Here is a 27,053-nt window from a genome sequence, read left to right as displayed (position 1 = left end):
CTTTTGTCCTGGCAAAGGAGAAAGGTTCCCTCTACTTTAGCTATACCAGTTTTCAATAAAAGGTTCAAGGCCTGGTGTGGTTTTAGCCATTTTTATAGGGTCCCAGGTGCTGTATAAGCACTCAACATGACAAAAACTTTTATTATCTGAGTTTTTGTGGTTGTCAGGTGATGTAATCATAAAGTATTTTAAAAAGACAGAAAATAAAATGGCTGATGCTGTAGCTCCAGGTAGTGTTCAATGGTAGCTTCCACTGCTGCTGTAATGAAACAGTTAGGACTCATTTTTTATAACCATCTTGTTTATTGCAACAAATACTGGCTAAACCAGTTTCTAGGTTCTTTCATACCAATAAAACAACAAAAACAAAATAATGCCCCCACCTTTACCCCCAAATAAAATTCAATGAATACCTTTTCATCCCATTTATAATTTTCATTGAAACGTTATAATGGAAAGCATCCATACAAATCCTTATGTGTTTACAGAATGGTCAAACTGAGGGTCGAATCCTGCTGTAGTGAAATGGATTTTTTAAACTGATGTCTATTATAAAAACAGCACTAAATCAGGCTCTAGCAGCTTTCAGACCTTAAAAAAATCCTTAAAACAAGAAAAGCAAAGAAAATGCTGAAAATAAAACAACTAAACTCACTTTTCCTAAAACCTGCAGCAAAAACAAGCCAGAAAAACTTGAACCAGATGGTTGTTGCTGTTTGTACAAGTTCTTAAGTCACTCATCTTTTTTGAAAATTAAGATAACTACATAAATATAGATGTTTTTTTTCCGTAACAATCTATTGGAGGACTGATTGCTGAAGAGCTTCTTGGTGGTCAGATGTTGGCTTCACAGAAAGCTGTTGCTTTATTTCCAAACGTGCGGATTAGACTGATTGGTAGTCTTCAATGGCAGTGGGCAAGTCTGTGTGTATGAGGATTATCTGCCTTCGTCTCCGCCTCGCTCAGGATCCTGGAGGGAAAAATACAGATAAAGACACCGTGTTAGAGATTTTCATTTTGTGCTATCGGCGGTCGTAGAGCCGCTGACCTCCTGAGAGACAGAAAGACGACAAAGAGAAGGCCAGGTCGCTGAATTCAATGTGGAGAAATACACGAACCACCCTCGGCTTTCTCTCTGCACTTATCTCTCTTGACCTTTTTTACATGCCTGTGTATCTCTGTGTCGAGATCTCCATCGCTGTCTAGAACACGTTTCAATTTATTTTCATCTCAGTGACTCGGAGTTTCAGTCATGAACAGATATAACACGGGTCATCAGACTAGACAACAGTGGATGAAGTAGAAATAGCAGACTTTAAAGCTCAGAGCACAATAGAATGGACCACATAGGGATCTAATAATAAAAGACAGGGACGTGTTAACATTACATTTAATGGGAAATATGATTTTTCAATCAGATTCTTAAAAAGAAATAATTTATAGAGCCTTGACTGGGAATGTGGGATTACAATGCTCCTACTAACTATATTGGCACAGAGATGGTGGAAATGAGCATAAAGATAGAGAATAAGTATGTACAAAAATTACATGAACATTAAAGTGCAAATATTTAGAAATGAATAAGGTTCTAATTGTAACAAAGAAAGGACTACAGAAATAAGTGCAAATGAGAAATGCACACATTGACTATGCAGATATCAGTGACAGGATTTCAGGCTCTTTTTAGTGATCAGGGTCATTTGGCTCAGCTCGGCTCTCTGAGTACACCTGGCATTAAACAGTGTCACACTATCAAGCTTATGTCCCTAATATGTGGGGAAAGTATCATCCCTACTAATGAATCAAGTTACACACAGACACTCACAAAATATATAACAATAATAATCAAAAGGAGAAGAATATAAAACGGCTCACAGGATCTGGATCTTATCATTTAAGTAAAAGAGTCGGCTTGTTGTTCCGACTCATACACGAACAACTCATCACTAACAGATTTGTTGCCCAAACAGTGGTTATTTGTATTTTGTAAATATAATATATGATATATGTACATTTTTAAAAAGTCAAAGTTCATATGAAATGCATGCAAATGTATGTTTGAGTTTGTAGAATTCTGTTCTTGTTTTCAAGCTCTGGGGTTTAAGAGATGTGTTTTATTACTAAAATTGCAGCTTTTATGATACTATGTACAGGCTGAAACCTGTAAAGGTTCTAACCTTTAGGGTCTAAGAATCCAATATGCCTTTATTGGTTTACTCGTGATTTTTGTCTAAAAGTGGAGAAAAAAGATCTTTAAACCAAATTTTTAATCTGAGTCTGGTTTGTGCAGTTAACCTTAATTTTTAGTGATATCTGGATATGATCGTTCCGAATAAAACATCAAGCGAAAGTTTAAATTTATCACAGTAACTAAGAAAAAATATCCTATTTTAACAACCAATGCATTCACCATTGACAAGCATACATTTCAACTTCTGGAGGGACGTCTCTGTTTAAAGTTCATCAGTAAAGTGGGGGACATCAACCTGGATGAGGTTGTATAGTTGTTACAACCTTTTTTCAGTGAAGCCCTCATATTTGTTTCCGATAAAAGGAAGACAGAAAAAATACACATTGCAGTCAAAATCTTCTTCTTATCTTCTTAAAATCACTTTAACATCTTTAACTGAAGGCCTTCTTCTGAACTGTGTTTTACCCATGATGTCTTATTTATATGATTTATTTATTTATTTATTATTTGTCATCTTTTAATAAATATGAGCCTGAAGCCTCCCACCACTAGTGGCCAATGTAGCCTCAGTGAAGCATTAAACATGAGAAGCTTAGCATTTAGTGTGTCATAGGAACAGCAGATGTGGCAGTTCTTTGAACTAAAAAATGGAAATAAAGTTGTATGTAGGTTGTTGAGGGTTATATTCATGTATAATTATTCAACGGAAGTGACAACGATCACAGTAAGCGCAATATTAATCTTCAAAGAGGAACAAAAGCTGGCGGAGTTAGCCGCTAACTTTAGCCACACTCTACTAGACACAGCAGCTACACCTCATACAGCCACTGACACACTGGCCCTGTAATGCATTTGACTGTTATCTGAGCCTTTTCTCCTCTCTAGACTAGTTGGTTAACACAAGTTAAATGCATGTGAAGCCAAACAGGAAAACAGGAGCCTGGGAACATCATTACAAAAAAATGTCATTAATAAAACCCAACAGATTTTTGAACAAATTGTTTAAAAATAAGTGTTTTATCATGACTTTAGTTCATATTAACAACTCTAATTTGGACAAGCTTAGAGCTTCATATACCACCTGAAATCTTTGGTGCCAACCCAGGGGGTCTCAGAACCCAAGCTGGGAACCAGTGGCACAGTAGAAACCCTATTTATACATAGTGTGAGCAGACAGAAGTCTGTTAACAGAGACTACAGTCTGTTGTTCACACACTTCACTGGTGAACTGAGTTACCCTAGAACTGAGGATCTGTCGATCTCTCCCTTCACCTACGTGTGCCATAGCACTGTAACACCACTTGACTTTTTTGACATAACAAGGAAGAAAAGCTGTTAAAAAGTGACACCACCAGCCTGGCCAGCAAATGCTGATATACTGTTTATTAAATAAATTCAAAGCAGGGTGATTTTTTTCATTGAAAACATTCGTCAGTGGAAGACAACCAGTGGGCAGCGGAGCTGGATGGTGCATCAGACAAATTGGATTTGTGCTGTGGGTTTTCACTGCCAGAGGTGGTTGTAAAACTATTTCAAGAATAGTCAACTGGAACCCTGAAATAAAGGGTACATCTAATAACACTGCTGCATCCGACAGGATCCTCAGATGTCTTTGATGAGGTTTGCTGTTGTCACTCTGCAGGAGGTTACAGACTACTCAAGCAAACTGACAGTAAAAACAAATGTACTGGTGTATTCAATCTAGCCCATTAACCAGGGTAAACAGAGGTTCAAACATTTTAACAAGCTGTAGTTGTGCCTCGTTTCAGGAGGTGCTGCACCCTCAGCATCCATGCTCCTGCACTGGAGGTGTAGAGAAACAGCTGTTTACAGTATGCAGCATGTACTATGATAATTAATTCATATTAATTAAGACTACAGAGGATATTAACCTGCATGCCAGCATTGCTTATGTAAAGTCAACAAAAATCCCAGCTTAGTCTCTGAAACCATTTTACATGCATCCAAAAATAGACAAACAAGTATTCTAACAGTCCAAATTCAATAGGAAGACAGCATCTGGTGTAAGTGAAGCCCTCATGTACAGTAATGTATTTATGGACATACTATTATGATCAAGGAGGCTGCTTTAACATTGTTTTTAAGCATTTCCATACGTGCTGCCATGGCAGCAATTATGGCGGTAGAGTTTAGCAGAAAACTACAATCTGTGGATAGAAAGTTTAAAATGACAGAGAAAACCCTCCAAACAAAAACTTTTAGCTCTTAAATAAGTATTTTTAGACTGTCATGGAGCTCTGGATTCATCTGAAACACGACTACTCTGTGTGCTCTGCAATCTGAGAGTCATGCTCATCTCTGCTGCTGTGAGATCGCTGCAGGTAATATCTCTAAAAGGTGTTGTGTTTGGATGTACAAGGGTTGTCGAACCAAAAAGAGAAAGCCAAAATTTATTTTTTTAGTCTCGAACTTTGGCATCTTTAAATCTTTCTTTAGATATTGTTTGTTTATGTTTTTCTTGGCCTATAAAAAGCTCTTTGTGCGCTGTGTTGTGAGAGAATAGTATTTATCACACAGAATTTAGGATGCAGCTGAATTTGAGGCATTTTTTCACACTCAGAAATAGCACAAAATGTTATTTTTCCAAGCGTCTTAGAAACATGTTTTTATCTGAAACTCGCTGTGGTTCCTGCTTCTCCCTCTCTAATTTCTCTCCTACACAGCACTCCCACCGTGTTTGTGCAGGGCGGAGCAGCCAGTGTTTTGGATGTATGGAGGGTTTTTTTGTGTCCCGCTGAGAAAGTCACAGCACAGACTGCCCTCAGTGCTCGCACACGTTTTCTGAAACGCACACACTTCATCTGTAAAGTTTAAATTTAGATCCTGACTCAACCTCTCCAGCCCACACACAGAGGCAACAACACACACGCCACTTGACCCAAACAAAGACTGCACGGCGCACACTGACCCCCTGTGGTGAGCTCCAACCACTGCAGGTAATCACTGTGGAGTCTCACTGATATCAGCCCGGTCTGCAGCCTTTATTAAACCCTTTCTAACACATCATTATCTTTTATCACACTAATTTAGCATAGAGGGATACTTAAATGTCACTGCATGTCGCATACAACAACATTTAGTTTGGCAGCAGTCCACTCAGTTGCAGCATAAGATGCAAAATCATTCCTGCTAAACATCATCCTGAACTGTTTAGATCAGTGTTACTCAACCCTGCTTAACCAAAGTGTGGAAAAAGACCTTCGCAAGAGCCACAATCTAAGTGGTGAAAATGGCTTTAAGTAGCAATAAAAATAAGTTAAATGTGGCCAAAATAGTCCAAAAGTGGCAAAAATGTACCAAAAAATAGAGAAAAGTGACTAAAATGGGCAAAAAGAAGTCAAGAGCAGCAAAATAGGGCAAAATAGGAAAGAAGTGGTATTTAATAGCAAAAGGTAGCTTCAATGAGCAAAAAAATGGTGTAAAAGGGCAAAAATGGATAGAAGTGGCTTAAAGAAGTTACAAAAAAGAGGAAAAAAAATGATATTTACTGGCAAAAGGTAGCTTAAATGAGCAAAACAATGGTGAAAGGGGAAAATGGGATGGAAGTGGCTAAAAGAAGTTGCAAAAATGGGCAAAAAGAGAAACAAAGTGATATTTAATGGTAAAATGTAGCCTAAATGGGCAAAAAATGGTTAAAAGGTAAATTTAAGTAGAAGTGGCTGGAAGAAGTTGCAAAAATGGGCAAAAAAGAGAGAAAAAAAAGTGGTACTTAATGGCAAAAGGTAGCTTAAATGAGCAAAAAGTGGTGACAAAATTGTGGAAAGGGGCAAAAATGCTCCAAAAGTGGCAAAAACGTGGCAAAAAAAAAAAAAAAAAAAAAAAAAAAAAAATTGAGAGAAGTGACTGAAATGGGCAAAAAGCAGTCAAGAGTGGCAAAACTGGAGACAAGTGGTATTTATTGGCAAAAGGTAGCTTTAATGGGCGAAAAGTGGTAGAAAAGTGGAACAAAGTGGCAAAAATGGGCAAAAATGGGAAAAAAGGGGCACTTAATGGCAAAAGGCAGCTTAAATTGGCAAAAAGTGGCAAAAAATGGTGAAAAGGGCAAAAATGGGATTAAAGTGGCAAACATTGGGAAAAAGTGTCAAAAAGAAGTGAAAAATGGAAAATGTAAAAAAAAGAAAAAAAGTGGTATTTAATGGCAAAGCTATCTTAATTGGTTGAAAAGCAGCAAAAAAAAAAAAAAAAAAAAAGGGTGAAAATGGGATAAATAAGTTTGACAAACCTTTCTGTATAAGTGTGGGAAACAAACTGATTTATGTGGATAATTTCTGAGGTCAAAGATCCCCTTTTTTTAAGGTTTTCTTGGGGAATAATATTTCAAATCAAGACATAAAAGAGCCACACATTGAGTATCACTGATTTAGATGCTCAAACTAAAATTTGTGTTAGTAATAGCTGTGATCTAAGTGCAAAAAGCTTCACATTCCTCTCCTAAAACATCAATGATCTGTTAGAGCTCACTGTAATTGCCAAGAAACACTTCTAAAACACTTCTCTATTAAAGTGGTCCACTGGGAGCATGCCAGGGGGCGCTAGAGGGGGCACAACAACTTGGACGAAAGAAGCAAGAATAGAACAAAAATAAAAATCAACCAATTTGTGACTGTAAAATGTATACATATATACTGAAATCTTAGTTTTAGTTTTTTAGTTAGTTTTAGTTAACCATAATAAGAACCTTGGTTCCACCAGAGGCTTATTGAGGTTCTTGGCATGACAATTTTCAAACGCATAGGGAAGATGGCCAAAACTTCAGTCATTTAAGCATGTAGAAATGGTCAAACTGAGCATCAGAGTTGGGATAAAGTTGATCTAAGTGACTTTGAACGTGTCATAGTTGCTGGTGCCAGACAGGCTGGTCTGAGTATTTCACAAACTGTTGATCTACTGGGATTTTTATGCACAACCATCACCAAGACTCCCAGGTATGTCCAGTGAGTATCAGTTCTCTGGGATAAAACACCACATTGAAGGCAGCCTTAAATGGCCTGACTGGTTTCAGCTAAAAGAAAGGAAACAGTAACTCAAATGTCCACTCGCACAGGTGTGCAGGAGAGTATCTCTGAATGTAAGATATGTCATTAAGAACAGATGGGCAGAAGACTACACCAGGTGCCACAGGAAATTGTGGCTACAATTTCCTGTTCCTTGCTACAATACACATGGGCTCACCAATACTGAACAGAAGAAGATTGGAAAAGTGTTGGCTGGTCTGATGAATCTTGATTGCTAATGGGACGTTTGAATGGGAAGGTCAGAATTTGATACAACAACATGAAAGCCTGCAAGACCACCAACAACCATGGCATGTTCACATGTTCAGAGTCACTGAAATCACCTTGTTTTTGGTCATTCTGATGCTCAGTTTGAACTTCAGCAGATTGTCATGTCTTCATGCCTAAATGCAATGGTTGCTGCAATGTGATTGGCTGATTGGATACTTGTATTAACGAGCAGAAAAACAGGTGATCAGTTTATTGTAATTAAACCCTCTGCTGTGTTAGGGTTGTATCTGTGTAAACCTTTTGGGCTATAAATCTATTAATACTTCTGGAAAATTTGATACAAAAATGTAAATAAGTAGAGCTGTCAGTGAACTGAAATGAAATGAAATTATTATTATTATTTATATTAATCTTTATATTATTATTATTATAGTAATGAAACAATCTGAAGTAATACCCTTCTGAACAGCACTGGAACTTTTTACAAGCTTTTTCAAAAACATATTTTTGGGCTTTTATTCCTTTTATTCAGAGAGGAGGACAGTGGATAGAGTCAGAAGCAGGGATGAGTGAGTGGGATGCCACAGACCAGGGCTGCCTGCATGCATATGTTGTGGCCTAATGGCTAGGCCTTCTGCAACCCCAGTTTCTAAAAAACTTTGGAGCTAAAACCTTGAAAAGAGTTTACACGGTGACTCTTGGTTGCCACAGATAGCCACAGGAGGAGGAGTGAGTGAAGGTTGACTACCATTTAGTAATGGATGGATGAAATTAGAAAAATTAAGAGCACATGGGACTTGTTGCATGCATTCTTATTATGAACTGTGAACAGCTGTTCAATGACGTCACAGTGCAATCTGCATATCTATCTGCATACTTTTATGTAGTCGTATTACTTTTCTTCTGGTTAAATAATTAAAAAATATTTTTGTCATCTTGTTTTTTTTTTTACTGGAAGACTATGTTGGACAGTGTAAATATGTATCTATCTGATATCAAAAGGTCATTAAAACCTTAAACACACTGGTTTATGTTGTTGCTCTGTATATTGCTCTAATTCCTGAATTCTGATTCCTTTATCTTTTTCACTGAAGATTTGGGGAAATAAATAAGGTCAGATAAAATTAGAATGAGTGAAAGTTGCAGAATGTACTAAAGGGACTTACTTCTACATTAGTGCATTGTAAGGATTATTACCTCTTAATAAAATTGTTAGAATTTAATAACTGTACCAACTGAACCAGTAAATTGCTGCATACAGAGCAACGCTTCAGCTGTAAAAATTAATGATGCAGATGTAATAAATGTAAAGGTTAATGTCAAAGGAGAAGATGGCTTTTAAAAGGAATTAATTAACAATATGGAGGTCAGAGGGTTTTCTTGAAGTGGTAAACACAGGCTTTATTGTTCCAAGTTAGAGTATAATAGGTGCCCTGTAGCCAATCAGAATCAAGCATTCATCCAGAGCATGCTGTCAAATAATATAACCTTGTTTTCTCTTGTTTTTAGTGCATTTCCATTACTTTAACTTACACGTTTTACATTGAATCTTCAGATCTGTTTTCTCTGTACACAGCAGGTAAACATGTATTTGTTAAGTGAAATAGTTAGTGATTGTTTTTGGCCTCAGTAAGAGGATTTGCATCTTTTACGCAGACCTGGTGATTCTGTTTGTAAACTCATCTTTGTGCTCTACTTTGGTTCTGATTTGCATTTCTTCCTTTGGACATTTTAACAAGAAAGTTGTGCCGAAATATTTCCAAGTTATCAAGAAGTATCAGTGGAAATGTCGACATATCTAGATAATGCTAGCTTTTACACAGATGATCTGTTAAGAAAATTAAATTGTTAAGAAAAGGTTAAATGATACAGCAGCTGATAAATGAACCAAAAAGTTTACATTTTCAGATACCAAAGAGGAAGAAAACTCACTTTGATAATCCCACAGGGTAAATTCAGTCCCTTCACTCTGTTACTGAACATGTAAGGCATATGGTGAATATGGACACCTTGCAGGTTTTGCACTTTGCAGCATAATTATTACTTTTCAAAGAGTCTAACTCTCCAGGTGCTCTTTTGTGAGCGCCAACTTCTTTATTGTCGTGATAGCAAGCTTTCCTCACATCATGCAGCAGGCTCTGTCAGTATGGTAAGCTGGGCTAGCTAAGAAACAGCTTCTCAATGAGACAGGCGGACACTTGTATAAACAGATTATATATTGAATCAGGGTGTATTAGTGATGTTTTTGCTATTGGTTAAAATGACAGCAGCCTTGGCAATGACAATATACATAGATAAATCAGTGTTGCAAGCATCCATGGTGCATTGTTTTGGTACTTCAAATAGCTTAAGTCAGGATGGAGGGAGTTAGAACCAGGACATATCAGTGCTCTGTAGATATGTGTCAGGACACAGAGCTTACAAACGGGACGGTCCCGGTCAAATCAGGACGTACACAGGTAGTTACCCTAAAGTAAGACTGCTATCACCTACATGTTACTCCTTGGTGACCCATCTTAGTTCACTCTTCACATTCTGCAGCTCTGATAGGTTGACAGCAGGTCCGGGAAGTTTCACCGCTCCCGGTAACGTCTTCTTCTCCTCCGATGTCTGTGCTGCAGCGCTGGGCTGGTCTGGTGTTTGAGCCTGAGCCTGAGCGACAATCACAATAATCACATTTAAAGAAATAAAAAAAAAAAAAATCATTGTCATTTTTCACTGAACTCAGCACTCTCAGGTGAAAACACTTCAACTCTTGGAACTTTTCAGCGCTAATCAACAACACTTCTCCCTCACTGACTAATCAAATTAAGAGAAACTGGTTTGACTTGTCTTTTTAAGGGTAAAGTTTCCAGGTCTACAGATTTTTAAATTTTTTTTATTAGATGAGTTTTCACATTACCTCAAATATTTGTACAGTTTTAACACCTGTTGCCTTAGTTTTCAACCAGTGGGGCTTGTTGGTGGGTTAAAGTTTGCAGTTTATGCAGTTTGGGAGGGGAGCGCAAACATCTTCTCCATCAAGAAAAGCTTCCGCTTGGCTCTGTGCTCTTATTTGAATAAAGAAATATGGTCTACATCTGTCAAAGCTGCCATTGTACTTTAGCTACATCGGAGCTAATTGCTACATTAACGGCAGCCATTACTATCAGCTTCCAGTATAACTAAACCTCTCCCACAGCTACCGCCTCGTTTTCCTCAAATAATACTGATTTTCAGACCTTGCACTATAGTCTCAGATTGGAGCTTTGCAAGATGGATTTCCTGATAACAGACATGGAATCTGCCCAATCCATCTGCTTTGCAAGGCTATGAGCTGTCTGTGAGTTTATAAAGTGAAATGATACATGAAGGAGCAGTGACTGCACTGTGGCTGCAGGGAGACAATGCATTTGACAGCCCTGGATTGAATCTGCAGAAACGTGCTGATGAATGTCTCCTTTCTTTTCCTTTAAGTGTTTTGGTTGTGTTGTCTCACCTCTTCTGTGTCCACTGTCTCCTCTCTCCTCTTCACAGGATGCCCCGCCCCTGGACGCAGAGCTCCCATCGGGATGTTCAAATTAGCCTGACGGACAGCAAGGACAGCCAATGAGATACTTTCAACTCTTAAACAAATTTGACTTTCCCATCTCTGCACGTGTGTGTATTGATGTGTGTGCCGTTTCCTCAAAACCCCGTCTTTTGGTTATAACCACGACTTCCTGGTTAACATCCTGTCCCTGAAAGACCGATGTGTCTTTATGAAAATGGGGACACAGTCACACATTAATACACACACAGAGCTCAGAGATCTGCCTGCTGACTTCATGTTCTCCTGCTGCCTGCCCTGACGTCCTGTCACTTGGATTTGATGTGTTTTGCATTGTACTGTACCTGTAATGTATTGTATATATGCTCATATTGTACAGCTGTACAGAGAGGGAGTGTGCTGTGTGTCACAGAGGATACTGGTATTATTTTTTTCCAGAGATCAAGGGTTTAAAGGTTGGAGGGAAAGTTCTGGAAGAGATCGCCTCATTTGCAGCATGTTTGCTAAGATGTGTAATGTTGCTTTGGCTGGGGTTGTTTACTGTGTTAAGCTTTGCGTGCTGTTAGCAATCATTTTACGACACTCCATCAGGCTAAACAAAAAGTTACCTCATCCTTAACTTTACCTTAGTCATGGTTTTACATTTGAGAAGTAGGTTTGACAGCTTTCTTTTCACGAGCTACAGCCAGGATACCACTAGCCTAGCCTAGCATAAAAAAGATCTCGTTGGCATAAACTTATGTGCTTGCTCCTTCTGTACCACCTAAGAGATCCCTTGAGTGAACCTGGAAGTAAATGCTTCTGTGTTACTGAATCCCAAAGATAAAATCTATTCTCCAGGCCCAAAGAAGTAGCTTTGGTCCTTAAAGCTAACCAAGCTGCTAACCAGTTTAAAGCCTTCATCAAGCATAAGAACCGCTGACGTTGCAGGTTGACTTTTAGCACTGAAAACAAGAGAGATTGTGATCAAGGTTACAATGATAAGTGGGTGCTAGGTTTTGTTGAAAAAAGAACTTCAACCCTGATCTACAGGGTAATATGCAGCTTTCAAACAGAAGTCGGAAAGTTGTGTACAGGAAAGGGTTAACGTTCAGGTGTTAAATGAACAGTAACCAAAAAATGGGTGCTAAAAGATCCCTTGTTCTATTCCTGGTTTTCTCCATGGAAAGGCTAAGCACCACACAGACGATCAAGATACAAGAAGACAAAGGTCAAATCAGCTCCCTTTTTATGCCATGAGAGGAGTTATTTATGCAGTCCTTTCCCATAAACTATGAACCAGTTTAAAGGGGACATATTTTACCCTTTTAAGATAAGTTTATATTGTTCGCAGAGGTCCCCAAAACATGCCTGTGAAGTTTGTTGCTGAAAAAAAACACTCCAGTATTGGATTTTTGCATGTCTAAAACCCCTCTGTTTCAGCCCTTCTCAGAACGAGCTGTTTCTGTGTCTGTGGCTTTAAATGTTACTGATCTGTCTGACTCCGCCCCCACTCAGGAAATGGATGTAGTGTTCCTGATCCTCATGACAACCTGCAGCTGAGAGGAGGATCAGAAGAGGAGGGTTGAATTTTCTTCCAAGCAGGAAGGGCCAACCAAACCTGGGGGCGGGGCCAACTCCCCACATGACATCATGAGGGGGACAATCTGAGAACAGCTTGTTTCAGCACATATTTTCTGAAATATGGAGAAAGACAGAGGGGAGGGAATTGATTCTTCTAGCACTTGGGGTGGCTGTGGACAGGCCAAGGGCCGTATTTTAGTTAGAAAAACCTGAAAAAGTGATTTTTGCATAATATGTCCCCTTTAAAAGAAACCAGTAGTCAATCTGAGAGAGGGGAATTATATGCTCATCACTCAGCTGCAATTTTTGTAGATTTTTTTTTAAAGATCTTCAAAGTTTGATCAAAGTGTTGCCTATTAAAACGTTTGTGGCATGGAGTATGCGAGCAGGTTTAGTCTTACCAATAGTCAAGCATCCATTCTGTACGATTACACTGTAAAATAATTTCAACTTATGGTCCATTATCAGTTTAACTAGAAATTAGTGTAAGGTTGTGAAAACAAAATCTAACCAGTTCACCCTCAAATTCAAGAGTAGGTCTGTGCAAAATCTGACATAAATCCCACAATGCATTCTTGAAATGTTGAGCACACAAGATCTGAAATCACAGTGATGTTTGCTCAATGTTGTTTTGCGCCCTCAACTATGCCTGGAAGGCAGCGTCGGCACGTCCTGCCCTCTAACTGCGTTCCAATCAGGTGATATTATGAGCTTAAAGGGGACATATTATGCAAAATTCACCCCCCCCTTCTCCACCTTTCAGAAAATGTGTGCTGAAACAAACCGTTCTCAGACTTCCCCCTCATGACCTCATGTGAGGAGTTAGCACCGCCCTCAGGTTCGGTTAGCCCTCCCAGCTTGGAAGAAAGTTCCACCTTCATCTCCTGATCTTCCAGCTGAGACGCTGGATAGCTCATTGGGTTACTCTGCTGACTTTTAACTAGGAGATTGATGGCTAATCCCAGATGGGTCCTTAACTTTAGATAAAAGTCTCTGTAACACTGTAACATCAGGAGTACCCCATCCACTTCCTGAGTGGGGGCGGAGTCAGACAGATCAGTAACATTTAAAGCCACAGAGACAGAAACAGCTCGTTCTGAGCAGGGCTGAAACAGAGGGGTTTTAGACATGCAAAATCCAATACTGGAGTGTTTTTTCAACAACAGACTTCACAGGCATGTTTTAGGGACCTCTGAGAGCAATATAAACCTGTCTTTAAAGAGTAAAATATGTCCCCTTTAACCTCTCATCTGAACACCAGTCACCATCGTTATTTCAGAGAAAAGGAACTGTTAGCTTCTTCAGGTTTCTTCCAGCTAAGCTAATTTTTTCCTGGCTCTAGCTCCTGTTGTCTGTTTTTTGGCATTTTACTTCAGAGAAATATGTGTTTCTTTTAGCAGTGTACCTTTTAACTCCAAAACCAGGCACTACTACAAACACTGGCATGTAGTGTGCTGTCATCCTAGCCTCTCTACATCACTGCAGAGCCCTGCTCATGTGTTGGCAGGTTTCAGGGCTTTAATCAGCTCTAATGAACATGACATTACGAGGCTTGGACACTCTGAGTGTGTGAAAATAGTTTAAATTGACAGGGATGGAAGCACATATTCCATCTGTTTGTCCTCAGTGTGGGTCAGTCTCAAAATCATCGTTATAGTTTGCACACTGCAGCCAAACAAAGTCTTTTACTGGAGCTCCAAAAACCTGAAATTACTCTGGCCAAGTAAGAAAACCTCAAATGTTATGTTTAATTCATTAATGCAGTCAGTGCTACATATGGTGTGAAAAGTCGGGGTGAGTAAATTATGGATTTTACATCCAGCCTTAAAGAAGAGTCTGACATGAAAGATAGCAGAGGATGCCTGAATGGAGCAGCCAGAAATCTGAATTAAAATGTCTGTTAGGTAAAGCATACATGATTTGTGCTCTCCTAGCTCCTCTTCAAACAGCCTGAGCAGCCAAACACTTGCAGTAAGAGCCTAAATATTTACTCATTCATCATCTCTATTCTTTGTACTGGGTGTGCATGCTCTGATTTATCTCTGCCGCCCTTCTCTAGGGTGCATATGCAGCTGGAGAAGTTTAAGTGAAGGATGTATACCGTAGGAGTAAATATTGGACTCTCCGGACACAAACTGCTGCAGTGCACAAGCTGTTCAGAGCAACTGCACGGATATTTATGCTCAAGAAAAAGGCTGAAAAGGAGCTGCAAACTTTAGGGGAGTTTTGAGGACTGTAAATGCACAACATGTTTATTTGACGGGGAATGATTCCTGGCTGAGAGAACAAGTTATAAACATGAGAGAGAAGTCTGAAACTCGATGAAAAATGTTAGGTCCAGCAGAGGGAACAAAAAACAGAGTACCAATCAGGCACTCAATGCAAGTCTTTGTCCTGAAGTTGACGTGTTGTAGTGCCTGTAAGTGAGAAAACCAGGCTCACAGTTAAATTCATTGATTAGAGGATTGCCCCAGATGGACTCTGATTATACTTTTGGCTTACATAAGAGAACGTTTTGCTTTTGATTGTATTTTTTAAAGGGGTTTTATAGCCTAAGTTTCATTTTGGTGGTGACCCACACTATTTAGTTATGTTATAGCTCTCAGAAATAAAACAGAGGGTGTTCATCGTAAGAGTGGATCAATAAGAGCCATCTGCCTCTCAGGCAAGAGGAGAAATAAGTGTTCCTATCCTGCACAGTCCTTTTATTGAAGTAGATGTTGCTGATATTGGGGAAACTTTAAACCCTTGACCATTAATGTCTCCTGAGCCATGATATTTAAATGTTTCAACCTCTCAGACATCCCATACTTTCTTTGAATTTCTTAGATAAAAAAGGTTTAATTATCTCTGGCAAATTGTGTCCTACTAATTTAGTCAAAACTGAGATAAGTGTGAACTTTTTGACTTTTTTTTAACCTTTTAACTGCTATTGTAAGAGCAATATGCTTCACTTCATTTGCTTATAATAAGGGAAGAAAACTGCAGGATTATTTTATTTCATTGCTGCTTTTTTGGTGTTAATTAAAGTCACTCAAAGATGCTTGGAGCAGTGGTTCTCAACTGGTGGGTCAGGACCCAAAAGTGGGTCAGGGAGCTGTGAATGTAAATGTACAGAAGCCCTGTGTGGACATACATCCATTTTATTTCACTGTGTTTTGCCATGATAATGAGAAAATCTCAGGTGTATCTCACAAAACATACAATAGCTTAATATTTTCCTGCCATTCAGTGCATGAAGTTATACTCTAATAAATTCTAGATTCATCTCATACAAAGACAATAATTTCTGATTTTTTTGTTTTTGTTTTAATGTTGATGATTACAGCTTACAGCTCACAAAAATCCAAAATCAACCATCAAAATATTAGAATATCACAAAACAGCAGTCCAAGAAAGGATTTACTATAAAACATCAACCTTCAGGAAAATTATGCCCATATGCACTCAGTAATTGGTCGGAGTTTCTTTTACACAAATTACTTCAACAATGCATCATAGCATGGAGGCGATCAGTCTGTGGCACTTCTGGGGTGTTATGAAGCCCAGGTTGCTCTAATAGAGCCTTCAGCTCCTCTGTATTGTTGAATCTGGTGTTTCTCATCTTCCTCTTGACGTTTCCATAGAGATTCCCTGCAGGGTTCAGGTTAGATCAGTAAGCTGGCCAATCAAACACAGTAATACTGTGGTCAGCAAACCAGTTCCTGCTAGTTTTGGCTTCACTGTGGACAGGTGCCAAGTCCTGCTGGAAAAGGAAATCAGTATTTCTATAAAGCTTCTCAGCAGATGCTCTAAAATCTCTTGATCGACGGCTGACAGCGTCGACTCTGGACTTGATAAAACACATGGGACCAACAGCAGCAGATGACATGGCACCACAAACCATCACTGACTGTGGAACCTGAAAAAACTGGACTTCAAGCACCTTGGATCCTGAGCCTCTCTGATCCTCCTCCAGACTCTGGGACCTTGATTTCCAAATGAAATGCGAAGAACTGAGCAACAGTCCAGATCTTTCTCTCCTTAGCCTATGTTAGACATTGATGACATTTTCTGAGCTTCAGGAGGGGCTCCACCCCAAGAACACGACACCTGTAGCCCATTCCTGGATCCGTCTGTGTGAGGTGGCTCTTGATCCACTGACTCCAGCCTCAGTCCACTTCTTGTGAAGCTCCTCTAAGTTCTTGATTCTTTGTTTGACAATTATCTGAAAGCTGAGCTCATACCCGGTTGCTTGGGTACCTTTACTTACCACACATTTCCCTTCCAGTCAACTTTCCATGGATATACTTTGATACAGTCTCTGAGAACAGCCTGCCCTCTCAGCAGTGACCTTCTGTGGCTTACCCTCCTTGTGGAGGATGTCAATGATTGTCCTCAGGACATTTGTCAAGTCAGCAGTCTTCCTCATGATTGCAGTTGTGAGCTCTGAAGCACAGTGAGAAAGTTAAGGCTTGGTAAATCTTTACAAATTTGACTTTCAACAATATTCTAGGATTCTAGGAGGATTTTAGATTTTTTGTGAGCTGTAATCATTAAGATTCATCACATGCTGTCATTTCAACATTCTTCTGCAGCTTCTTGCTGCTGATGTCATCCTGAACTACCGTTATTCAGGATGATGGTTGCCATCTGCTACTTTGGCAACATTAAGCATTCAAACACCCAGCTCACCTGCTGTGAATACAGGATATTGAGTGAATCATTACAGAAGTTAAGTGCTGTTATTTGAACATCTTTATACAACATACTGTTGATAAATACTCTTAAAATGGCAGACACAAATCTCACAGTGACTGTGGATTTATGTTAAGATTAAGTTAGGTTTATATTTATGCAATAATGGATACTATTAACATTTGGAAACCATTTAATTTTTTTTCTTTTGAAGACATATCACGACCCCTTACTTGCTGTCTTGTGAACCATCAGTTTAGAAAACTCTCCAACATCCATATTTGAAAATCTGCTGCAGAAATCTCATCAGCTATGTTAACAGATAATGAAATTTATACCACAAATATGAGCAAAGACTGACACTGTAAATGCAATCATAGAAATATTTACGTTGTTTACATTTAATAGGCTTATCTAGATCTAGAGCTGACTGCTCATCTCCTTAATCTGGAGCTTATCAGCTACTGTACATTTATTTAAACAGAGAATAAATGGTAACTTATTGCTTTTTAGGAAAAGTATTTAATTAAGCCATGTTTGCTTTTTAAAATATAAAAGCTAAAAAAAAAAAAAAAACGATACTAGCTTGAGCTTTGAGGATGTTTTTGATAAAGATATTTATAATTTCCAGTGTAACGCTGTGCTGCTGTTCTTGTTTGTGTTGAATTTATTAAGATGAAGTATCGCTGAGATGGGGGCTAATGAGGAACCTCATATTTGTACTGTACTGGTGTAAAAATGTCCTGATGCCTATCCCATGGTTAGACATGACAATGAGCACAATGAGGAGAGACGATGGAAGAAACCCTCTCTGACATGCACGCACAAAGCCATTACAACAGAAACAGTGAGACTACGACCAGCATATAACAGCAATTCTTGAAATAGTCACACATTTTTCTGTAGATCTCTAGTGAGGACACAGATTTTCATTTTGGCATGGTTTATGAACTTATGTTTTTACATGGGAAGTGTTCTGTACTTCAGCCAACAGTAGAGCATTTCGGGATGTTTTATCTTTTAAAGTGAAGAAGAGTGCAGTTCACATTTTTCAAACCATACATCTTTTTTTGGTGGGTGGAATTAATGTAATGATAAATGGACCTGTGACATGTCCTACATATAATGTTTGCATAGGCCTGTAAAATACGTTGAACCTAAACTGAACCTGAAGCCCTCAGAATTTACAGCCATTTATTTCATTTTAACCCTTTTTTCCTATGAGAAGGAGTAAATTTTGTTGGTTTTTTGAGATCCTGACTTATTGTTTCATGGTATCTTAGTATATTAAGGCTGGGTTTTCTGTATTAGCAAGTCAGTTTCCCTAGTTCTCTAGGAAACAACTGAAATAAACTTGTTTTCATGGGAAAGCCAGCAATGTTACCTGAGGCAAGGAGATCCATAAGTAGATATTGCTAAAAAGTAACTGAAATAAGATAATTTTTGCAAGAAAACCAATGTTATTATGTTGAGATAAGATTAAATTGGGTGCATGTCCTTCCACGTGATACTGGTGAATAGTGAACGTGCAAAGATTTGAAATAACACTGTACTGAGGCAAAACTTGAATTACATTTCTTAAGTTAATTGGACAAGGTCAAAGCAGGGTATAGTTCAGGTTTAGGCAACAAAACCCCTTGGTTACATTTCTAACTGTCAAATTCTACTTATTCTGTCTGCAGTGTTCTGTTTGTGACAGGCATTCATGAGCAAAGTGCTGTTTTTCTAGTCAGTCTTTGTAATTCCACAAAACGTGCTGTGGTCTGTCTTCGGAGTGTGCCTGAAGAACAATTCAGCTCTGCTCCTCTTGAGACACACAAAGGCCCCGTCCACACAGAGATGAATTCAGGAGTATACGCAAATGTTTCTTGGGTGACTGTAAACTACGCTTTTTAAAACTGGGTCCCAGAGTGCACAAATCCGTAAACGACTACCGTTTTGTCTCCATGTGGAGAGCTAACTGCGTCTTTCTTGAAAGGATTACGTCACACATAGCGTAGCTCTCTTAAGACGCCTGCACGGGTCCGGCCAAAACAACAATCGCTTCCAGTGGGTGAGGTCACTCGCCTTTTGGTCGGAGCAAACTCGCGGCACTTCGGCGCGCACTCTGTATATGGAAATTCAGGGTTACCACCACCGAGAACAGCGGACACCAGATGTTCTTAAATCCACCACGGAGAACAACCAGAAAGGCAACTAGAAGAAAGTTTGTGTCAGTTTTCTGTAATCCCCTTCTCTTGTTTGGTGCATTTCCGTGGCAGTGTTACAGCGCCACTTACAGGCTTAGCATATACAGTACAGCGTTTTCAGTCATTTTCAGTGGTTTCTGTGCTTATGCGGATATTTCCTGAAACGATCTCATCTTTACTGAAACAGCAATATATCGTTTTCATCTCCGTGTGGATGGGGCCAAAGTCTTTTCAGCACAGCCTTCTGAAGCAGAGCCTCTAGAAACACCAGATGTAGACTACCAATCATTTACTTCACAGTAAACCAACATTATGTCAATATAGGAAGCAAATAAACCGCAGACAGGCAAAGTAACATGCTGTTTGTATGACCTTGTAATATATATAGTGATAAATCTGCTCTGCACTGAGCTAAGCTAAGCTGCACGCATAGCCTAAAGTGAATATTAGACAAAGTCTGAGTGATGTCAGCCAATTGGTTACTGAAGGAGGCTTTAGAAGTGGAGCTGAGCCTCCTGACAAACAGCAACAACATGCAAGCTGCAGCTATAGCCACTGTATCAGCCATGCCCCTAAATATGCATGAATAAATATCCTTATTTAAATCGAAATTCATGAGTTATAAAACAGCTCACCCTCCATGCAGAGTATATCTATAAAGACATCAACTATTATGACCAACTAGGCTGTGAACATGTATTTCTACAATAAAACTGTCATTTTTACAAAGGATGTCTATGTGCTTTCTGCAGCCAGCCTCTTGTGGACACTGAGGAAACTTTGCACTTCGACATTGAGCTTAGCTGTGCTGCACACCATCAGTCGTAGTAAAAAACTGAACACTCCAGATACGGAGCATGTAGAGCTGCAGGCCACAAGATCCTGGTTTTGACTAAACTGTAAAATGCAATAGTGTGATTTTTCCTAAGCCCAGAGGGCTTACTTTCTTTTACATAATGTCAGCACTAAAAAGTAAAATTCAAATACATCTATTTATGTTAAGAGGCTGTAGTAAGTCACCCACTAAATGAAAATTTGTGTCCTAATTTGTTCATCTTGTAGATTCTATTTTGAGATAATTTCAGGAGTTGCTGTGACGCTGGTTTGGAAACAGACAACACCTCATTCTTCGCCTTGCTACGACTCTGCACTAACAAAGCCTTGGTACTGTATATGCACAGTCTGAACTCTGTATTTGCCTTTACCAATAAATACTTTAATGTGTAAATAAATGTGTCATCTGGAGGCTTTTCTGTTATGAAGAGTTACAGTGCTATTTGTGTGAAGCTTTAATGCGTTTTTTATTCTTGCAACAGCTCACTATGTTTATAGTTGTCAGGGTAGAAATAAAACTCAGCAAAGACAGTTTTAAAGTTGCTCAGCAGAATTGAAGTTTAGTGCAGGACACACATTCACACCTTATTTCACACACAGATGTCAGAGTTTTACCTGAAGGGCCTTGACGTTGGACGAAGGTTTGGACATTATCCCCCCGGTAAGTCCACTGACCTGGAGGAAGCAGAGACCACAGGCATCAGCTGTGTGAACGCTGGGGGCACTGGGACTCTGTTTGGGTGGTTTTCACGGCCTGGGATTACATTTCAGTTGCTAAGCGACTCTTACAGCGTGAAACAGGTACAGGAACTGTTCTCTGAATCATTCATGAGAGGGAGACAGCAGGAAACGTCGTATAAAAGTACAGCAGCACCTCAATTTTACTAAGTGTGTCAGAGAAACTCAGGATTAAGGCTGTCACTATATCAGTGTATTAATGTCTGCTTTTACACCACAGCAACTAAGAAGTCCTTGACAAAAAATAGCATGTGATATCCATATATTTAACCTGAAAAAATAACTCTTATCAATGAAACAAATCTCTTTTTTAAATCATGTGTGTAGTTTATAGCCTTCTTAAAAATGGAAATCTATTTTGTAAAAAAAATAAAAAATAAAATGGAAAAAAAAGGTTAATAATGGCAAAGAAATGGTGGAAAGGTGGTGAAATTGGATGCTAAAAGTAGCAGAAATGGGTTAGAAGTGGCAAAAATTATATAAGAATGGCAAAAAATAACCGAAAAAAGGCACATATGGGTTACAGTGGCAAAAATGGGCATAAAGAGTAGTAAAGGGGAATTGTGGCTGAAAAGGCTTTAAATTGGCAAAAATGGGAGGAAATCTCATAAAAATGGGAAGAAAAAATGATATAAACTGGCAAAATAGCGCTACCTGAGAAAGAAAGGCAGAAATTGGGCAAAAATGGGCATATCAGAAAGTGAAATGTGGTTAAAATGGGAAAATTGGGCATAAAACGGGGTAAAATGGGGTTAATAGTTGCAATAATGAGTAAACAGAGGCAACATTTGGCTTATGTGGCAAGAATTGGTTTAGAAGTGGCAAAAACAGGCAGAAAAAAGTGGTGGAAAGGCTTTTGAATATCAAAAATAACTGTTAAATGTCAAAAATGTGTTAAGATTGATGGGAAAGAAATGATGGTTTAAATTTGGCAAAATTTGTGTAAAGTGACAACATCAGCTGCTGGCTGTTTTATCACCTGCTTATCGTTGAAATTTCTTTTGTAAACTCTTGTTTTCTACAGTTTCTTTATTGTATTTTTCATTGCTCTTTTCAATAACATGAAGGATATACATCTAAAAACAGAAGAGTGACACGCTTAAGAAATTGTGGAGCAGCATGATAGTCTGTTGTCAGAAAGTGTTTGTGCTTCCTCATAGTTAAGCTAAATTTGTGACATTGATGAGTTTATGTCTCCTTGAGCAAAAACCCTAGATTCAGATTCAGGTTTTTCAATTAGATCTGTTACCAGAGACAGTAAATAATTAAGCACCTAGTCATGCAGTCTCTATTTGCAAACATTTGTGCAAAATAGTTCTTTTTAAGGAGCTCAGTGACTTAAAGTGTGGTACTGTGATGGATGCAGTGTTACTTTTGGCAGCTATTTTTAATTTTAGTCTTAGTTTCAGTCTTTTAATAAAATGCATTTTAGTTTCAGTGACATTTTATTCATCTCTACCTTTTTAGTTTTATTCTAGTTTAAATCAACAAAAATTCAAAAACATTTTAATCTAGTTTTAGTTCATAAAAAGTCCTCACATTTTAGTCTTTACTTTCAGTCCAAGCATTTATTCTCTTGCATAAATCTGGTACCAAATCATGGTAGTGTGTTCTCTGCACTCTGTCTAACCTGGGGTCCCTGCTTTCTACAGCTGAGAAGCAGAATAGATATAGATGAATCGTTTTTTGACAGAATTACCCAAAGTAGAGAAATATCACAGATTTTGAATGTCCGAAAAACTACATTACATTTTAGTCTAGTTTTAGTCATCTTGATGAAAACTAAACTAAGTGTTATTCAGTTTTAGTTATCACAGATCTATTTTTGTTAGTCTTAGTCTTGTTTTTGTCATGGAAGAAAAGGCTGTCGACGAACATTTTTAGTCATAGTTTCAGTTGACGGAATTAACACTGGATGGATGCCTCCTTTGAAATGAAACAGTTTGGGAAATTTTATCCCTGCTGGATATTCCAAATCACAGAATGGGTCAACGACTGCCAACGCTCTGCTGATGCCATAACTGAAGAGTTCTGAACTTCGACTGGCATTGACGTGAGCACAAAAATTGTGCAACAGGAGCTTCATGGAATAGGTTTCCATGGCCGAGCGGCTAACATGTAAACCTCACATCACCAAGTCCAATGCCATGTAGATGCCAGGTGAACATTGCCTGCCTGGCTGCATTGTGGCAGCTGTGAAGTTTGGTGGAGGAGAGATAATGGTATGGGGCTGTTTTTCAGGGTTTGTGCTCTCCAGTGAAGGCCAGTCTAAATGCTTCAGCATACCAAGACATTTTGGACACTATGCTTCCAACTTTCTGGCAACGGTTTGGGGAAGGTGTTTTACTATTCTAACATGACTGTTCCCCAGTGCACAAAGCAAGAACTATAAAGAAATGGTTCGATTAGTTTGGTGTGGAAGAACTTGACGGGCCTGACCTCAACCCCACTGAGCACCCTGTTGTGTGTGCTGGTCAGGTGTCCGAAAACTTTAGTCCATATAGTGTATCTTGCAAAAAAATCAGCCAGAAAAGCTCTTAGAATAAACTGAAATAGATCCACATTCACATTTGACAAGTTGTGCCCCTCTTCCTTATTTAACCAGCCTGTTTTCTGTGATTTTCTGCTTCCTCCCCTCCTGCTGTTTCATGGATCAACACTGACCCAAGAGGTTTCTAATCGTAGAAGTTTCCATGGCCTATTTATCTTATCTATGAGAGGCTCAGAGCAAAGCAGAGGACCAGACACTCAGAGTTAGCTGCAGGCCGTCTGACTGCCGCTGTTGTATTCATCAGCAGCGCTTAGATACCGTTTCCAGGGTGCTGTTTGTGACACAACACACACTGAGAGCTTCGCCGTCCTTGACATGAGAGCAGAAGCACGGACATCCTTAAATACGCAACCACAGACACATGCTCCTGCTTACACAAGGGGGGCTGTTATTTATGTTAGCCATGAGTAGCAGCTGCCCCCCTGACGCCCCGCTGCAAAGCCTGACAAACCCTTTCACTTTCACACAAACTGTGTGAGCACACACTGACACACACACAGAGAGGCACGCTCATAACCACGTCTGATTATTCCTCATACTTTAAATTATTCAAATCTCCTAACATTGAAACCCTTTACACCTCAGTGTAGACACCGAACAAAAAGCCTCTGTGAGGCTCAGCGCTCGTCTCTGGATGTGTCAGCCTGTGTGCATGGCTTTATTACTTTTTCAATATCAATAAAAAGGGGTGTTTATAGACCTGCAGATGCACTAACTGTAGCAGGAATGAATCACTAAAAACATGATTTTTTTTCCTGTTATGACTGATTAAGCTGGGGTTTTGTTTTTACTGCAGACCAGGCCATAAAAAGCTTCCATCACTTTGGACCAGAATAAAATATTTCATGTTTATGAAAGGGACGGATTAGACCTTTATGAGAAATCTGTTACTTCTGGGTTTATGTGAAATAATTTCAGAATTTCATGTTCCACAGAGGGAAAATCTGCATCTAAATAAATGATCAAGGAAAAAAAAACAAATTCCCAATCATTTTCACCAAATACAAGAATAACAAACAAGCCAATTTGAAACATCCATGGCTCTGATGTAGTGCAGTAGGAAGGCTTTCCACAAGGTTTAGGAATGTGTTTATGGGAATTTTTGACCATTCTTCTAGAGGCGCATTTGTGAGCTCACACACTGATGTTGGATGAGAAGGCCTGGCTCCCAGTCTCTGCTCTAATTCATCCCAAAGGTGCTCTGTGGGGTTGAGGTCAGGACTCTGTGCAGGCCAGTCAAGTTGATCCACACCAAACTCTCTCATCCATGTCTTTATGGACCTTGCTTTGTCCACTGGTGCACAGTCATGTTGGAACAGGAAGGGGCCATCCCCAAACTTTTCCCACAAAGTTGGGAGCATGGAATTGTCCAAAATCTCTTGGTATGCTGAAAAATTCAGAGTTCCTTTTACTGAAACTAAGGGGCCAAGCCCAGCTCCTGAAAAACATGCCCACACCATAATCCCCCCTCCACCAAACTTTACACTTGACACAATGCAGTCAGACAAGTACCGTTCTCCTGGCAAGCGCCAAACCCAGACTGGTCCATCAGATTGCCAGATGGAGAAGCACGATTTGTCACTCCAGAGAACACGCCTCCACTGCTCTAGAGTCCAGTGGCGGTGTGCTTTACACAGTCAAAAAACAATGCAGCTGTAACTATTCTGCCTCTCAGCTGTAGAGAGCAGGGACCCCAGGTTTGGCAGGGTGCATAGAGCACACTATGATGATTTGGTACCAGATTTAGGCAAGAGGATAAATGCTTGGACTAAAAGTAAAGACTAAAATGTGAGGACATTTTATGGACTAAAACTAGACTAAAATATTTTGAGTTTTCGTCAACTAAAACTAGACTAACCCTAAAAAGGATAGAAATGACTACAGTGTGATTAAAACTAAAATGCATTTCATTTAAAGACTAAAACTAAGACTACAATTAGAATAGCAGCCAAAATTAACACTAGCTGGGTTTTCATTACACTTGGAAATGCGCAAAAATCAAAATAGCACAATCAAACTGGTAATGGAAACAGCTGAATTTCAAGAAAACCCTAAAATATCGCAAAAAGTTTTTACACTTTCATGAGGAGGTTTTTTCAGGCGTTTTGATATAGAAATATATCACAAAAGTGTAATGGAAACACTTTTCCCATATTTACAAGTCACGGGACGCGACGTACGGTGTCACATGACCAGTCACTCCAAGACAACATGGTGCAGTTTGTGTGGACAGAAGAAGAGACGAGACATTTCTTAACATCATACTTATACCCTTATACGTGGCTTTTGCCATTCATACGAACTTTACCTCTGAACTATCATCTGTTACCTTCGTCTTTTGTTCAAAATTATCAAGGCAACTGCTGTAGATGTAACCAAAACCGTACCAACACGCAACAGGTTTTGAGCGTCAAGCTTCCCTGCAGTGGATTCACGCGAGATGAGATTTTGCGAGAATTGCAACGCCTATGCCCAAAACTCCCTTCAATGGAAACGCATTCAAAGCGCAATTGTACTTAATCGAAATTTAAGAAATATCGCTTTTATCTTGCGAAAAAACTAGAAATATGAAGCCATAGTTAGCAGGCCCTTAGGTTAGCTTAGCTTAGCAGACTTGAAGTACAAGAAAAAGCTACATGACTTTATCCAGACAATACCATACTTGAAGAACATCCCCTGCAAGATCCAGTACCCTCTTACTAACACTTCATATCCCTTTTGTTCGTATATAAAAAGCGTAGTGGTAGTTTTAAACATCTCCAGGACTGTTTTTAACTGGCACGCTAAGCTAATTTAGCTGCAAGTTTAGGCTACAGATATGAAGATAGTAACCATTTTCTTACTACCTCCTAAAATGAATAAAATAAGCATTTTTCTGAACTCTTCCTTTAATATTTCTCTTTATAAAGAAGCAATGAACACTGCCTGAACCACAGACGGTGAAGGAAAAGAAGTTACGTAAAGATAGTCTAATGGTATGGTATTCTTCCAGATTGCTCCTTTAAAACTATGAAAACACTGAATGAAAATGTGACTGTCTTTAATCATGCTTGCCATTCAGAGAAAGAAAAACAAACAAAACAGTTGTAACCTACCTGGGGACACAACACAGCAAGGTCAAATTCTCCTCTTTAAACTCGCTTTGACTCCTTTGGCCGGGTCACTTTCTGTCCATCGCTCATTCACTCGTTTCCTCTCTAGTCTTCATCTCTTTCTCGTTTCTTCTTCCCTCTGCCCTCTCTCTTTCTCTCACTCACTCTGCCTCATAAGTGGTAGAAGGATTCCTCTCATATCTGGGATTTGTTCTCACTATAAATAGAAGATGGATACACAGAGGGGACCTGCTTTCTATCCACTCACTTAGACACTCTTAGGCACACATGGACGCTCACGGTGATGAACCAAAACACTGTCAAACATCAGCACTGAGCAGGTCAATCTCTGAGTTTTAACCCCCTTCTAAGGGTTTATTAGAAAAGATAAGTACAAAGTGCAGATGCCTGAAGTTATTTAACTCTGAGACCACACCTCTGAG

At 39.2% G+C, this 27,053-nt stretch overlaps 1 protein-coding gene across 1 annotated transcript; it reads right to left on the bottom strand.

The window, feature by feature from the left end:
* Window positions 1-280: 280 nt before the first annotated feature.
* smpx (small muscle protein X-linked) lies at window positions 281-26,797 on the bottom strand. Its single transcript, XM_041814435.1, has 5 exons — window positions 26,614-26,797; window positions 20,845-20,904; window positions 10,916-11,002; window positions 9,931-10,089; window positions 281-970 (listed from the first exon to the last, which is right to left on the bottom strand). Exons 2-4 carry the CDS (start codon window positions 20,878-20,880, stop codon window positions 9,934-9,936), a joined length of 279 nt encoding a protein of 92 aa, XP_041670369.1. The 5' UTR covers window positions 20,881-20,904; window positions 26,614-26,797; the 3' UTR covers window positions 281-970; window positions 9,931-9,933.
* Between the last annotated feature and the right edge of the window lie 256 nt (window positions 26,798-27,053).

The sequence above is a fragment of the Cheilinus undulatus genome, linkage group 19 (genome assembly GCF_018320785.1).
Source record: "Cheilinus undulatus linkage group 19, ASM1832078v1, whole genome shotgun sequence".
NCBI lineage: Eukaryota > Metazoa > Chordata > Actinopteri > Labriformes > Labridae > Cheilinus > Cheilinus undulatus.
This window is presented reverse-complemented; position numbering and strand designations above follow the sequence as displayed.

Bases quoted from the DNA above. Each gene is read 5' to 3' on its own strand.
- smpx (XM_041814435.1), bottom strand. From the start codon at position 20,880: ATGTCCAAACCTTCGTCCAACGTCAAGGCCCTTCAG. The intron at 11,003-20,844 runs GTAAAACTCTGA...GCTGTCCGTCAG, and splicing joins CCAACGTCAAGGCCCTTCAG to GCTAATTTGAACATCCCGAT. The intron at 10,090-10,915 runs GTGAGACAACAC...ATTGTCGCTCAG, and splicing joins AGACAGTGGACACAGAAGAG to GCTCAGGCTCAAACACCAGA.